The sequence below is a fragment of the Molothrus ater genome, chromosome 3, assembly GCF_012460135.2.
Source record: "Molothrus ater isolate BHLD 08-10-18 breed brown headed cowbird chromosome 3, BPBGC_Mater_1.1, whole genome shotgun sequence".
Taxonomy (NCBI): Eukaryota; Metazoa; Chordata; class Aves; order Passeriformes; family Icteridae; genus Molothrus; species Molothrus ater.
This window is the reverse complement of record NC_050480.2, coordinates 19,943,555-19,960,265: the sequence shown is the minus strand read 5'-3', so window position 1 is coordinate 19,960,265 and position 16,711 is coordinate 19,943,555. Positions and strand designations below refer to the sequence as shown.

At 35.3% G+C, this 16,711-nt stretch overlaps 1 protein-coding gene across 1 annotated transcript in view; it reads right to left on the bottom strand.

Moving 5' to 3' along the window:
* Positions 1–16,711, bottom strand: part of GPATCH2 (G-patch domain containing 2) — a 118,311-nt gene that overhangs the window by 86,428 nt on the left and 15,172 nt on the right. Inside the window, exons 4-5 of the mRNA XM_036380727.1 lie at positions 9,507–9,689; positions 8,324–8,403 (exon numbers count right to left, since the gene is read on the bottom strand). Of these exons, the coding sequence (XP_036236620.1) occupies positions 8,324–8,403; positions 9,507–9,689 (263 nt within the window). The remainder of the gene's footprint in view (positions 1–8,323; positions 8,404–9,506; positions 9,690–16,711) is intronic.

Sequence of the window (16,711 nt, the reverse complement as noted above, 5' to 3'; positions counted from 1 at the left end):
GTGACAGAAAACAGGAAAAAGGGTTTTCTCCAGTTTGACCATATTCTTCAGGGAATAAAAATGCAACCTACTGTGAACATACTCTACGAATCTGTTTAGGTCTTTGTAAAAAAAGGCTTTTAGAAGCCTTGTCCAAAGCAAACAGGTCAGGGCAAAGGGAAAATGGGGCACATTGTCTCTAAAAAGCTCTTTAAAGTGAACTACATGAGTGTTTAAAGAAATACACATCTAAAGCAAGACAGTTGAAACAGAGTTTGTCCATCAGCTAACAGTATGGAAAGATGACTCCCTAAATAAACAACTTTTAGTTCTCTGAATTGTGAAGTTTCTTCCTTGACCTTTAAAACCAAGATCTGCAGGAATACTAAGTCAGAGCTGAGAAGTAACAGAATGAGAAAGTTAGTCTCCTACTTGTGAATGCAGGTGTTCAAAACCACCTGTCAAATCACCCATCCAAAATCAGTAGTGAGAAAAACTATCCACAGCAAAAATCAGATCAGAAGTAGGTATAAAAGTCTGCTGAGTCTAATTGCAAGGGGCTGAGTGGAACAGATTTTGAGCTGTTATCAAAACTGTTGGACTGAAGTGTTCACTTGTTCAGTTACAAGCATTGACACTTCACTTCAAAAAGAAGCTAAAAAAGCACCTGCTATGTTGCAGCTGAAGGGACAGTAATTAACAGGCAAGGACTAATACACTCTTAAGCCACTCCATCTGCAAGTGCTAATAAACCTTTTCTTTTTGTCTTTTTTATTCCTAGATACTCTATGTCAATCAGCAATTGGACAAATGGTGTAAGTACATAAAAAACAATAATTATTATGCTTTTGAAAACATCATACCAGTGTTTTATGTAGGGCTTTCCCACAAAATCAAGAGCCCACAAAACTTAGGCACTTGGAGTTTTTCTGTGGCTCACCTCACAACTCAGCTTTTTTAAAGTACTGACTATCTATGGAAAATGACCTTTCCAATCTAGGATTGCTTACCACCATTTTATTTAAAGTTAGCACTGCTGTCTCTGATTTTGGATAAACATGTTTTATAAAGTGCTCACTTCCAACAGGTCTTGAAACACGTTGAAACATAAACAAAGCCAACATTTCTGTAAAGAAAAGGTTCTGCATTCAGTTATGTGCTTACTTGCTGTAAATACCATGTGGTAACTGTTGGAAGAGTTTTGAGTAGTTTTCAGTAATTTTTGCCTTCTCAAAACTACACTCTCAATATACACATTTGATTTTCTTATTTCATGAAACCATACTAAGTGTAATAACAATTAAAGGATTTATTTTTTCCATTAGAATTGCACAAAAACACGAAACATCAAAGAACCCATAGGCACTTGGGAAGTCAAAATAAGCAAATTCCAAATGTCTAGAGAAGAAACATTTTATGCAGTCACACACCAGACAGTGGGATTTCTTTTAAAGCTGCAGAAAACAAGAGGAATAATCATGTTGCTTCGTATTTTGAGGTCAGAGGTTTTAAAAATCATTATTATCTGTAAAGACTGCTGTAAAACTGTATTAAATGTGTTTTCAAGACAGACACTAACTGAAGAATGAAAGGGATATCATAATGCTATTTGTCCTCCTTGAAAATAAACTTAAGTGAAATTGCAGATGACAATCACTGGAGCGTTGGGTTGAGGTGAATTACAAGAAATACTGCTTAGCCTAACAGTTCATAGCACTTGTCACCATGAATAAACCACAGAACACATCTAAAAAACTAAGCAGCACATTTGGCATTTCTGAGACTGATGCTGGAGGGCAACTGCTTTGCTGAAGTGGGATGCTGGTTTTGACACTATACTTGAGAGTCCAAGAAGAGACTAAGTCACCACATTCACTTCAGCTAGACAGAAGTTAATCTTTGATTGTTTAAGGGTATGCTTTGTTTGTCACTGTAGGTCAACTATACCAATAAAAAACCATTGTGAGCTTTTTGACACAAAGTATCTCTTTTCATGGTTATACCTAAGAGATACTTACATTTTGTTGATAAAGCACAATTGTTATCTCCACAAGCTATTAATTGGCTGATGCATCTAAACTATGTTTTTTTTCCTTGATAGTCATAGGTTTCATAAGAATCAAGTTAAGACACAACTCAAGACTCTACACTCTAATTTACAAGGTAAGTGGCACAGAAGAATGAATAAAAACCACATGGCTCACCTTCACCAGTAACTCTGCTCTGGCTAATGAACTACAGCTTCAAGTGAGACAAATGCTGTGGTATTATTTGTGTCTCTTTACTGATTTGATGACACCATGATAATTGAAGATTTTCATAAGACAATTTCAGGTGACACAAAAATCACTGTCACTTAATGCAAACAGCTTGTGAGGCAGACTTTATTTAACCACAAATCTCATAAGTAGAAATCACAACCCTTCATAACAATGACATCAACACTGACAAACCTGACCTATTAATTGCAGTGCTCTGCCTTGAACAATCACATACAAACCAACTGTGCCTTACATACAGATACCACTGCTGGTGCTATTAGTGATGAGAACCACTTTGAGAATTGACCTACCATGAAAAATGATACATGTGTAATTAGGATCCTTTCAATGAGGAAGTACACTAAGCCATTATGAAAGTCACTAAGCAGCTTTAGTCCTCCATCAGGTGCTTCCCATAGCAGATGGAAGTTACATTAGGCTTGCACTGGTGTAAGTGGAAACTTTAGAAAAAATGCACTGGAAAATTAATTTGTGGAAAAAAGAAGCTCTTGCTATGTGGAATACATGGTGAGAATTAAAACGTGTAAGAACAATGAGCAGCTCCTCCAAAAATGTACAGATACATGAAGTTAAAAACATCACAGATACCTCAGCATTTTCCACAATATTTACATTTCATTTTGAAACCTACATTGTTTATGATGAAGTTTTGAAATTTGACTGGATCTTTTTTTCCCTTTGGTTCACAGATTTGGGTTGGAAGTGAAAGATCATCTAGTCCAACCCCCCTCCGCCATGAGAAGGGACACTTGCTAAATGTGAAACTATTGTTTTCTCATAAAATAATGCTATTTCAATGTGACTATGCTTTGAAGTCTAGAAGTGTGCCACCTGACTCATTCCTCAGAAAAACTGTAGTATTTTTGCCAATAGTTACTGAACACTAGAAGACTCGAAGATGGGGCTTACAGTGACATCACAGCAGCAATTCCTCTCCTAACAATCTGAATTTTTCTGCCTGAAAAAAACATATCTGCAGGAAGCACATAGGTGCAGGAAGCCACCCACTCCTTAAGGAAGTTTTATCCCTCTACACTGTAAAACTAAGGTATTGAGTTAAAGAGAGGAATAAAAGAGCATGACATTGACTAGATTTTTGCATAAATAGGTATCAATTTAAGGTAATTACAAATAAAAAAAAGGGAGAAGCATACTAAGAAAGGCTTTCAGTAGCTGAGAGTATTTTTGATGACAGGAAATCTTAATAAAACCATTACAAAACCAAAAATACACTACTCTCCTACTTGTTTAAAGGTAAATTCACTTGGAGTTTTAGCAGCATAAGGTTTCAAAATGTTACTCTCAGGCAGAGGCTTAATATTCCTCATCATAAATGAATCAAAGTGTGAAATTCAACAAGAGTTTAGTTTTGTTATAATCTAATACCATCACATTTCCACAGAATTTGATATAGAGACTATCGCTCCAAATGACAGAAAATCATTAACTGAAGAAAATAATTAATACACCACAGATAAATTCTTCCATGCACCTCACTGATACTGTATTTTACTATATTATCTGACTATACCGCTCATCCAACATAAACAAATACTCCCAAAACTTGCGGAGTATCCACAAAGAGACTTATGACCAATACAGTAAAAACAGTGCCCAAATTATTCTTTAAGGAAATATTCTTTGGATCTATAGCAAGGATTCATACCCAGTAATATTTCACTTTATTTCCAAAATATTTTGACAAGAAAAAAGCTCCTGAAAACACCTGGCTGTTTCTTCAGCTAAAAAGAACTTAGAAGCAGAAATGTTTGATTTGATTTTACATTTTGAAAGCCATTTAAAACAGCACAAGTGCTCAATGCATCTTTTCTCCTAATGTCAATAGACTGTTAATCTGTCAATTTTTTTGAGAAAAGCTTTTACCTTTGAACTTTTAAAATAGAAGTCACAGGATTTGACAGAAATACCCAGACACCTTCAGATAACGGGTCCTGGAAATGTAGCTTTCATCCTTTAAACACATTTTGAATAATTACAACTGTGTATAGTCAAGCTCAGTAGCACAGCTGTGCAAAAAAATAAATCAATCCAGGAGTGCAAGACTTAATACAATCTGTCTTTAATATAATGAAACCAATCCCCACGACACAAAGGTGATGGATGGAAAAATTGGCAGAGTCAAAAGAAAGCATCTTTTTTTATTGGTCATGTTTTTTGCACTTGAGCTCAGTGAAATCACTTACCAGCTTCCAGCCCAGACAGGGAATATAGGCAGGGAGAGGTGACACAGAAGAGTTCTTAAACAAAACCCTGCAATGTTTCTCTCTGTCTCAGAGAAGAAACAGTGCCTAGAACCACAGAAGGAGTAGCTAAAATAGCAGCACTCATTTTAAAAACTTATTAAAATTTCCACATTTGTACAGAGGAGTTGCGAATTCAAGTCAAAATTTTCAGTTGAATACTAAGTTGGGCAAAACATTTTGAAGAAAATGAGAAAATAGTCATGTTTTTGCTATCTACAATTAACTCTTCTTTTCTTTAAAAAGGGTTTTATGCTGTCCCCAGGAATCTGAGAAAAAAATTACAACCTTAATAATTTTAGGTAAAGAGGTAATTTAGTATTCTACATCATAGAAACAAATCTTTACACTTCCAACACATCTAAAGGGTTAGATTTCAGATTTTATTCTATGAAATACCAAAGCTTCACATGCAATTTGCTAGAATGAACACAGATATAGTACTAGAAAAGCGACATGTATATCAACTATATGTCACTAGATGACTGCCAAGTCTATAAACATACATAAAGACCAGAAGAAAAAAGCATTCCTTCTAAGAAATCAGTGTTTCATTCATGGAACACTACCTCTAAATGTCAGGATTTCTGCGTTTTCCTCACATAAAGCAATGTGAGGCTTGGGACTACTTCATCAGGTCGTCTGTAACTTCAGAATTCAACCAATTCAACTCAACCACAATAAGATTTGATACACCTTATTAAAAGAATACATTAAACATGAAAGCAAATGTATCATTTTCCTAATTTTAACTACAAAGTTACTACTATCAACTTGGCATGGTATTAGAGAAACCACATCCTTTTCTATTTCTTTTCAAGTATAGCTACAGTTGATGCTATCACAAAATCAAGCAATGAAGACAGAAAAAGCCACCATTATAGTTGCAACCCAAAATATATACATGACTAACTACTTAATTACAGATTCCATTAAAAACTCGTCTGTCTATGAACTGGACAATTGAAAGGCTGTAAGCCAGTTGTATTGAAGATTTTCTATATTTTTTTCATTTTCTTGCTCAGCCTTTTCAGTTGTCATCTGCTGTATAACTCATTCAACCTGGACATTGGAGTAGGTAAGGATTTTCAAAGTACGTGCATGCTAGGTTTTCTATTTCTCTCTTTCTTGTCCAGTGTTGTGTGATTATTAAAAAAGTGTTTTGACTCAAAGGCAATACACATAATAAAAGAAAGACCCATGAGTTTGCTCAAATTAAGCAACTCATCCATGAAAAACAGGAAGAGCTTTTGGAGAGAGACTAAGCACTAGCTGTGGCTACCTCAAATTCAAGTTTGCTGCCTGGTTCGTGAAGAGCATTTGTGCTCTGATCCTCAGCTCCCACCGTGCTGTGAACGTGATGTGAGCAGGCAGGTTCCTTGGTCCTCAGCAAGCAGTACTCCCACTCTTAGCCTGTCATTCCTCTTACAAGAAAACACCCAAACAGTTGGGCATTAAACACTTTCTGAGAGAGGATGAGGGTATCCAGCCATTATCACAGCCTTCCCCAAACCTGTGATCTCACCCAGGCTTTGCTGGCTGCTATAATTGTGAACCTTCAACCAAGCTTTTCAAAAAACCTTAAGCCTTGACTGCATGCAAAAGGCGAACTGTACGCTCACATTCTGTGGATACAAATTACAAACCCTAAGACTGAACAGAAGATATAATGTGTATCTTTTAGGTACTGTATCTATTTTTTTAACATTGTTTCCCTTTCAGGTCTGTCTAAAAGCAGTGATACAGACATCAGACTCCTTGCTGCTAGAAGAGAATTCATTCACACCACAATTCTGTTCAACAACTTGAGTCTGCAGTGTTCCTTCCTCAGGATATTAATCTTTCTTAAAGCATTCTTGCTCTTCTTCACTGTTACCATCTAATAGCAGTAATTACTTCTTGTTCTGTGTTATCAGATGTCACAGGTATTAAATGACTTTTTTTGTCATTGAATTTAAGTATCTAAAGAAGATTTTCTTTAAGAAGCAATCACTGCCAAAAGGAAGCACAAGCTCTGGTTTATATTTGTAAAGACAGATGCAGCAGATGTGCTCACAAACATAAATAGTCATTAAGGAGGTCAGAAAGCTGCATCTGCAGAGCTAACAGCACATCCCCTCAATTTGTGACTCCTGCCTAAACATAGTGACTCAGAAGCTACACTCACATGCCAACCTTCTTCCACAACATCATGCAAATGACATATTTAATAACTGGAGGTAACTGAATTATCAGTCTTTAGTAGATTGGCTTGGATTTTTGTTATAAAGGGAGCTACAATACCATCATTATATATGGGATACCATGAGTGGAAGACAAAATGGACTCCTAAGGACAATCCAGAAAGTGTAGCAGAAAATAAACATTAGGATTTTTTATTATATATATGCATTCACAGTATATCTTCATCAATTGAAATTTAATCACCTTTTTACAATTTAGAGGAAAAGGAAGGTTTTAGGGTAGTTAAGCCATGTATCATCAGTACCATGAAGCTAACCTATCAGTTATAATAGCTCCTATAAAATACCAGAGTGAAATTGCAATAAGCCTAGAAAATGGGCTACAAATCCCAGATATGCTCAAGCAGGCACTGAACCAAAAATAAAAATAGGTAGATAGGAAACCAAGAACTAGATAGCATTCATCTAATTCACGACCACTAACAGCAGAGATCACAGGCCAAGGTTTTAAAGCATCTTATTCAGCTCCAAATGGCAATTATTGGACAGGAACTTCAATTACAAAAACCTTGCCTCTTCAAAATGAATTAAATTTCTAGCAGGTCCTTTCTATTCTCTCCACATATAATAACTCTGACATTTCTCAGAAGCAACTTATGTTGTTTAGGCAACTTAAATCTGAAAACATTTAATGTTGTCAAACAATAAAGAATATCCATGTTGCAGTATTTATTGTCCTGGCCTATGTTTATTACACCTGTTAAAAGATCTCAAACATGCTCTTCCAAACATTTTTCTTCGAAGAAAGAAATAGACTGGGCTATAATTAATACATTTTAGCATTTAAATTTAAAAAGTCAAATTTCTCTTCTCATCATGCCCTTCTCTAAAGAAAAATTAAAAGAAATTATTAGAAACTTATTTTAGACAAAAGCTGTAGGAAAATCCAAGTATTAGATTGCAATGAAATGCAAAGACAGGTGAATTTTTTCCTCCACTTATAAACACTGCTCCTAGGGCTGTAGATACTAAAAAACCCCAAACATCCCATTTGTAGTGCCAGCTTTAGAACAGGCTCAGTACAAAGAAATGCATGATCTCTATGGCAGGCACTTGGATAACCTGTTTTAATTTTCTTTTGTGTATACCCTTTTCACCTGACCAGACAGGTGTAAACCAAACAAAAGAAAACAGGGACATATTTTTCAAAACAGATTTCTGGGATAAAATATGACCTGAATTGTACCACAATGCATCCTGCAAGCTTTTTTATTATCAGAAAAGAAATTTATTTGATTTTCATCATAAAAGTGAAACACGTTTTCATATAGACATAAGATATATACTGAAAATAGTAACTTATACACACAACTGCACTGAAAACTTGTTCCTTTGCTTAGTTCAAAACAAGTACTGAGAAACAGTATCAGATTTTTTCTTCTGCAATGGGATGTCAGAATATTTAAGAAGAGTAAACATACACACAGGGAGCAGTGGCACCAAGTCTTCCAGTTCCATTATCCATCCATAATGTCAGGGAACAAGCATAAGAACAATATGCTTTTCCAAAATCCTCTCAGAACAGTGCACATGAGCTTACAAAAATGAGAACACCTACCAGTGCATTCTGGTTTCCTGAAGCCTTTTTTATGTTTCTTGCTGGCATTCCATGAAGATGACTACATCTACTCTGGAAACCTACAAAAAATACAAGTTTGTTTAAGAATATTTTCTCGACCATAGAACCAATAAAATTCACCAATACACACCAATCTATCAATATGAACTCTGTTAAACAAAACCATTTTATTGGAAAACATTTTACTGGTGGAAACACAGAGCACAGAATGGGAAAAGTAAGGGAAAAAAAAATTGTCATGAAAATTGAAAATTCTGCAGCTATTCTTACTGCCATCCTGGATCTATGCACCATTGGGAGCACAAGCAGAGCACAGCAGAACTATAGTAGAAAGTGATTTTTGCATCACTTACAACTTCCTTATCACTAGGAAACATTAAATCTGGCCAATCTGCAGAGACCAAGTCCTCCAAAGCAATCCAAGTGTCTAGAGAATAATCCTTACAGAAGGATTCAATACATTCAGTGTAGTAGTTTAAAAGTGATTTGACCACTGGTCAGATTTGTATTTGAATGGGAAAGAAGATGCTTGTGGCAGAGGAAGGTACAACAAAATTCTCTGGCAGCAAGCTGAGGTTTGACAGCTTCAATCTGTGGACAAGAGTGTGTTCCTAGCTGTAAATGCAATCCAACACTGGCAGAGTTTACCATTGGTTACACTGGATCCACAGTGGTGGGAAGTACTTTAGAAATAAAGAAAAAGGGTATTTTCTAAGTTACAATCTCAATCCATATTCCGGAAGAACCCTTCCCTCTTCTGTACAAACAACATGGCCATAAAGCAAGGCAGATGGTCACATTAGTCTTTCCAGCCTTTAAATTAATGAACTTCAATAGAATTCTATACATTACAGCAGAGGCCAGGAGCAAAACGGAACATCAGGTTTCATTTAAAATAACGTTGAAAAATTCTCAAGGCAAACATTGAGAGAAATAAAAACAGCAGGTCATCAAAATGAGCCATTTTGCATCTTCTGACTTTCCTAATAATTGACTTTGAGTTATTTCTCTCGAATGATATCTTAAAAATCTAACAGTTCAAGGAAACAAACAGGTAACTCCAAGACTTGTACACATTTTACATATTTAATATAATCCACAGATATCTTTCTACTGTACCCAAGTGATTCTACAGCTTGCATTTGCTTGATTGGCTACTTACCTCTCCTCCCTGAGCGGGACATAAGAGGGAAAGTACCAGTTAAAATACTTTCAAAGACTGGGTCAGGCAATTCTCTCTCCAGTTCTGTGGAGTCTTCTTGTTCCCACCATGGAATGACCCCTGTAATTCCACATGCTCCACCTGATTCGTTTTCATGAAACCAATCACTCTGCTCATCATCACCTGTGTGAGGGCAGGGTCCCCCAAATCCCCAAAAAAGAGGGAGGAGCAGAGAAAATAAAAATCAGATGTTACCATCAATAAATACTCTGACAGGATTATTATTTCTTTCACTTTATAGCTGTATAACAATTACTCCTATATAGCAGTTTTATTTGGAAAATGTTTCTCAATAGCATGACAAACATTGCCATCAATGAAACATCATAAAATGTAATGCTTTAAAACCAATTTACAATAGTGAAAACAATAATAAACTAGTTAATCCTTTTGGCAATAACTGTGGGGAAATCCATTTAAGTTACTGCACTTTACATATTAACAAAAAAACAAGCCTTAATCTCCTGCAGGGAATTAAAAGGTATAAAACTGAAACTGGTTCTTTGCAGCTGATAATGTTATATAATTAGCTTAATTTCATGATTTGTATGGCTAGTAAAAAGGGAAAACAATCATGAACAGATGTGACTAAATGAAGTTAATCTGATTAAGTTCATTTAGAAATAAGTTTTGAAAAAGTTGATTTTAAATGAAAACTGACAGTATCACATGATTGAGAATTATACTGCATTATAACACAAAGTTGGTATTTTTTACTGACAATATTTATCTATGTAGAATTTAAATATCTGGATTTAAATTAAGAAATAAGGACTGAAAATTTGATCTTAAAATTAGCTCACAACCACACTGGCAACTAAAAATAAATTTTTATGTTTGTTTTAAAACATGTTCTTTCATACACACCATCTAGTTTCAGGAGAACAGAAAACAGCTTCAAAAGACATAGGAAATTTTCTTTCCTCTACCCAAAACTTAGATTAGGTATGTGCTATCCATTTTATTCTACTTTAAACTATCCAACCATGTTTCATTATTTCTGCACATAAATTATTTGTTTGACATTTCCATTTTTATTTGGAAATAAGTTAAGCAAGATACAAATGTAAGATTTGTGAGACACAGATTTCAAGAATAAAAATGCATTTGTGCAAAGTTTCACTGTCACTCAGTGTCATAGTGGAGAAACACAAATGATGAAAACCAAAGCCAAAATTTCATGAAAAATAAAATCCAACACACTTTCTCCAAACAAACTGTTGCAATGTAAATAATATTTGAAATCAAACACAAGGGAAAATGTCTGCAAACATTCAATCAGAACAAGTACTTCTAGAAAATATAGAATAATTAAAGCCTTTCAATGGTCACTTGCAGGTGAAATGGGATCCTTACACCTTTAATGATCACTACTAAAAGCAAAATTAGCAGAGGCTACAGAACAGGAACTTTTAGATGGAGGAAGGGGAAAACAAAGGTGAGAAGAGATACATAGGTCAAAAAAAGATTTAAATTTCTTTGCATTCCTGAAGCATTTCTGCCTGCTCTCCCTATTCACTCTAATCCTCATTTATAGCTGTGACATTTCACAGAGGCATTCACCATTAATTCTATCCTCATTTTGTTACAGCAGGTATAGGTTTTTTGGAGGAACTCTAAGAATACTTAATAGGGACACTGGTGGTGGTGGAAGGAGAACCACACCTTTTAATTAGATTGGTCTGTGGTTCAGAGCTAAGGTTGAAATCCTTTTATTTGATTTTCCAAAGCTTTATGTTTGGAAGCACTTTCCAAATTTTTGTTTGTTAAGCTTCATCTCTATATTTGTAATGAGAGCTCCAGATGCCTTCACTAACAAGAAATACTATCAGGAGCTCAAAAGTTGTCTTCCTACTCATAATTCATCCATGGAGATAAGCACAGAATTCTGAAATGGGGGTTCCATGATGAGTTCAGGGACAGAAGCTGTAAGAGGCAGGCAGTGCAGTCTTGGAAGAAAGCTGCAATTTCAGACTGGGTTGGTGGAATGTGCAATAAGACTAACAGCAGCTTTGGAAGGAAACGGATATCTTTGCTATATACCCAATAGCAGTTCTTGGGGAAAAAAAAAAGAAATTACTTTTTCTTTTTGTGCAACAGGAATATTAGTATGTCAAACAATCTGCTGTTAAGATACCTTAAAAATTTTTTATACTATTATACACTTCCCTAAGCACTTCTGTTGCTTACAGCCAAAGGCAGACTTTAGATCTGAACCTCTTAGCCTTTTTCCACATGATAGCAGCATCCAGATATACTTGATTTTAGCTTCCTTGTCTGTGAAATTAAACAACTCTGTATCCTCTGAATATTTTAAATCGTATTATCACCTTGAGGCAAGTGTAAGCCCATTACTCCTATTCTTATCCAAGTGACACCACTCACAGGTATTTTGCTTACCAGTTGTTTTACCTTGAAGGGATGCCACTGCAGAGCCAGGGAAGACCACTGCATTTAATTCATTCCCTACCTCATACATATAGGCAATAAAACAGAGAGGCCTCCCCACTCAAAGAGTTTGGTAACCAAACACTTGGATTTTATCCTACTTTAATTTGCAGCTCTCAAAAGGCAGCACAGTATTTATAGCAAATGTGATCTTAGGAATACTAAAAGCTGAAAACAATATTTTTGACTTCCAAAGATTCACTACACTGTCCTTTCCTCCTAGGATGCTGATTCAGCACAGGACTACAGCAAATTATGATATTTTTCCAAGGTACAGGAAAGGTAGAAAAAACACCAGATATCCAAAAATAAAACCCATGCATCCTCCTAAACACATTTTTAAAATACATCAAACTTGTTTATGTGTAAGGTGAATGCTTCAAGGAATTACTTCAAAGTAATTTACATTGAATTATAACTGTGCTGATCAGTACAATAAAGTCAATTTGAGGCTCAGAAATGTCAACTTCAATCCTAAAATTTCCAGGCCAGTTTCTGGCTTAACACACTTTTTTTAGTTATTTTTAGGCCATCCCCTCCCTCCAATTACTGTTTCCCTAAAGTTCACTCCATATTATAATGTCTACATATTTATCTAACTACTGCTCCCATGTTAAATTCCTTGCCTTCTTCTTTCAGAAGTTTAGAAAATTATTTTATATGAGCTTTTGGTGGTTTTTCTATGGATGAAGACACCTTCTGCATCACTATCATTTTCATGTTCAGAAAAACTATACCTGAATCTTACTTTAGCTAAAGCAGTGCAGTTTTACAACAAACTTTCCACCACACATTAAGAGAGAGTCTTACCTCTCTTTCTGTTTTATTACAAAATGGCCATGTGCTTGCCTAGAACAATCACAACATACTTTGAGAGGTTACTGTGAAACCTCTCATTGGCATCAATGTCCTACAAACACCATGTGATGCTGTGCTGCACCCACACACAGAGAACAAGAGCACAGGGTCTGTGAATACCCTGGGATTTCAGTGTCATTTCCAGGACCAGTGCATCTCTTTCTAGGTAAAAAAAACTCCACTGCTAACAGCTGTAATAATAATTTGGAAATATCAGGATATTCACTATAACACATCCCAGGAGTTTCAGGAAAATAGAAATTGAAGTTAGCCCTTCACAGAGGAACACTGCATCTTGCTCTTTGTGCTTTACAGAACTACCTTGACAGAAGATATACATATAAAAAGTATGCTATAGAAATATTTAGGATTTCAACTACTCAGGTCATGTGCAACAACTTCATCTTATTTCTTTTCCATCTGTGAAGACTATAAACTTATTTGCCACAACAGTTCAAACCTGGAGTGATTTCACTTTGCATTGCACACTCCAGTTTTTTCTATATGGAGAAACACACCCTGTCACCTGCAGCTACATGCAGTACAAGGTCCAAATTAGTTCCTCACTAGAATTCTTCTACTGAATCAGTACTGGGTCATCTTCATAAAGGACACAGTAATTAATATAAGTTTAATGGTAAAATAATGAACAGCTATCTTTAAACGCTTAGCCACATCCACAGTGGAACTCTGACATTCTCTGACCTTCTCCAATTTTAACTGTTTAACACTTTATTAACATAATATTCCTTCCTACTTGCTTAAATCTTAAAGGACATTTCAAGTGCTGCATGCCATGATTTAAGAAGTCTTAAGTCAACTTTGAATTTCCCCAAGTGTACAAGTATAGATGAACCAGGAACACACAGTATGTTTTCTTTGCTATACCCAAGCTATAAAGCTAATTAAAGAACATCCTTGCAATTTAACTATTTCTTCGCCCAAAACAGGGTATCATCCACTAGTGTCTAAATAACAATAGTTTTGTTAACATTGTGTTGAAAGCTTAACTTGTAAAGTGTCTTTGACCTGTGCAGTGCCTTGAAACTGCAGGAGATCCTACTAGTTAGGCCTATCACAGAGTTGCTATTTTATGCTGCAATGCATAACTAGACATTTTGGTTCAAGATTCTTTTAAAATTTTCCTACACCAGGCATGACACTGCTTATTGTTAAAGTTTTTAATAATTGCAAAACAGCCAAGAAAATACAACCTGGAACAAAAGGAAAAAAGAGGAAAAAAAAGGAAAGTCATGAGGATTTCTCATACATAAGCTTCAGGTCCTGCTTAGGTCTTTCAATTACTTTGTTGGCAGATACTTCTACCTCCATACTTAAGAGCTTGATAGAAAAAATACTGTGATTCTATCTATTAAATCTTACCCCTAAAATGCCCAATTTGAAAGCCTCTAAAGAAAATAAAACCCTTAAAAAGTCACTTGATGTTTGTTAATAGTTCAGCAGCTACCTTCTTCCCTGACAGTACCATCACAAAACATTATCTTTAAGCTTTTGCTGACTAACTCTTCAGGGTTTGCAATGTTTCACAGAATAAAAACATTTGCAACACTGGGCCTGCCAAAACTGAGCATCAGTTAGTTCTGTCAGAAGGAATTACCACAGTGGACAGAGCACAACAAGAGAGCTGCTTGTGCCCTCTCACGTGACCTAATGTAAGCACTTGGGTAACTTGGAAAAGAAGGGCAAACAAGGCTGGGCTCAGATGAGGACTTCATGGGAACCGAACAAATCAAACAAAGCTGGAAGACTGGAACAGAGAAAGGAAAAGAGTACAGAAGTCTTAAAAAATTTTAGATGGTACAGCAAAAATTAGGAGTTGAAGAGAGGATTTAAGTCTCAACAATTTTCTCTTATCATAGCAATTGATGAGAATTAAAATGTATCTAGAACTACCCCAATTAAAGCTACACCTGGTTTTCTTTAATCAAATTATCAAAATTGAAACTCTTCTAAGACTCTGTCCACAGAAGATTAGATACTTTAAAAAATTCATTTCTATATCCTTTCTGAAAAATTTTGGAAAATATTAAAGGTCACAAGATCAGGCACTCCAAAGTTCATAATTAAATACTCAACTATTTATTTAACTGGTCAAATGCTCCAAGAAATTGCTGCTTTAGTCACTTTCCTAGAATGTGCCCCAAAGGATGAATTTGGGAATTAATTAAAGTTTTATAGATATTATTTGTCTGCAATAAATGAGATGTGGTTCTTGATCTCAGAAACACAAAACAAACAAATGTTGCCCAGAAAAAAAGGAACCTCTTATCCTTTGCTACCCAAACTTGCAAGTGATGGCAGGCACATCATTTAAACCAAGTATTTCACCAGGCAACATTAAGCAATCTCTGGTTCTCCACTTGACTTAGCAGAAACCTGAAGTCAGAAGTGCAGAAAACTTGAACTACAAATGAGGTCAAGATGCTGATGCTCTGAACATAGATATAGATATACATAGAGATGTTAAAGATTAGATATAGATATAGATATTAGATATAGATATCCCGGAGGAGGGACACTGGTTAGACAGAAATTAAGAGTCTAGCTTTAAAACTACAAAATAAAACCAGCAATTTCTTCCCTTAACACATTTTCATCCTGTCCTCTTCCAGCTTTGTTTATCATACCTAGGCCTTTCCTTTGCTTCTATTAGACTGACTTTCTCCTTTCTTCATTCTTGTCAATTTAGTATGTGTATCAGTTCAGCTATAAATTAACTCACAGAGATAAAATAACCTCATCTCAATTAAGGAGAGTACAAATTACTAGTATTCACTACTGGGGGGAATAAGCATTATTAGAAAATCAACAATTTTGGTTTTGAAGTAGGATCTCTGATGGCACTTTCATAGAAAAATCTCACAAAACCAAAGCTATAATGCAGATTTAAGTGTCTGAGTTCCACTGTGAAGCTAACAGTCTTCTGATCATACCCACAAAATTATTAGTTCAAAGGAGAGATTGAAAAAATGTTTTGTCATAACAATATCCTTTTAAGGTTTATTTTTATTTGTGTTTCAGAATACATTTTCAGGTCTAATGCTTTCTGCTTGAAAATTGAAAACTGAAACAAGATTCAAATATCAGACAGAAACTAAGGACTACAACTTTAATGAACCAAAGCTAAAAAAAGGAACACAATACCACTGAAAACACACTGTTGGTCACTGATCCCTCCTGTTTTCTCTTCCCACAAAATATATAAGAAAACTAGAAAACAATATGTTTTCAGTCATATTATTCAAATATTTAAATAACATAGTTCAGGATTTAAGGATAAAAATATTTATAGAAATATATCAGAAAGGTACTGGAAAAAAATGTGCAATTGGGAAGTGTGATAGGTCATCTTACATATAAATGTAGAGAACAAATGCTTTAAAAATTCCAAGTGAGAGGAGAAATTCAAATAGGGAAGTAAAAGCAAATCTGTTTGACTCATTCTTAAAGACTTAATGCATTATAGCACTGAACATAAATCAACCTAAATCAATCTAAATTTTCAAAGAGAACCTAAACTCTTAAAAAAACATGTGTTAGCACAACTGAAATCAGATACTCAGGCTGGGAGGTACAGTTTGTGTAGCACAAGTTACCATTGAACAAGGAAGGTAACACTTCTGTTTTAAGTAGGAAAAATCCTCTCCCTACTGAAGATAACCCCAACCCCCAAAAAACCAGATGGAATTAGAAATTAAAAAAAAAGAAAAAGCCCCAAATGTTCCTGTAAACTAGTTTGGTGGAATGGGTCAGGATTTTATTCCTTGCACACACTCAAGTAGTCTTTGGCAAACTGTGTAAGAAAATACCCTCTGTTA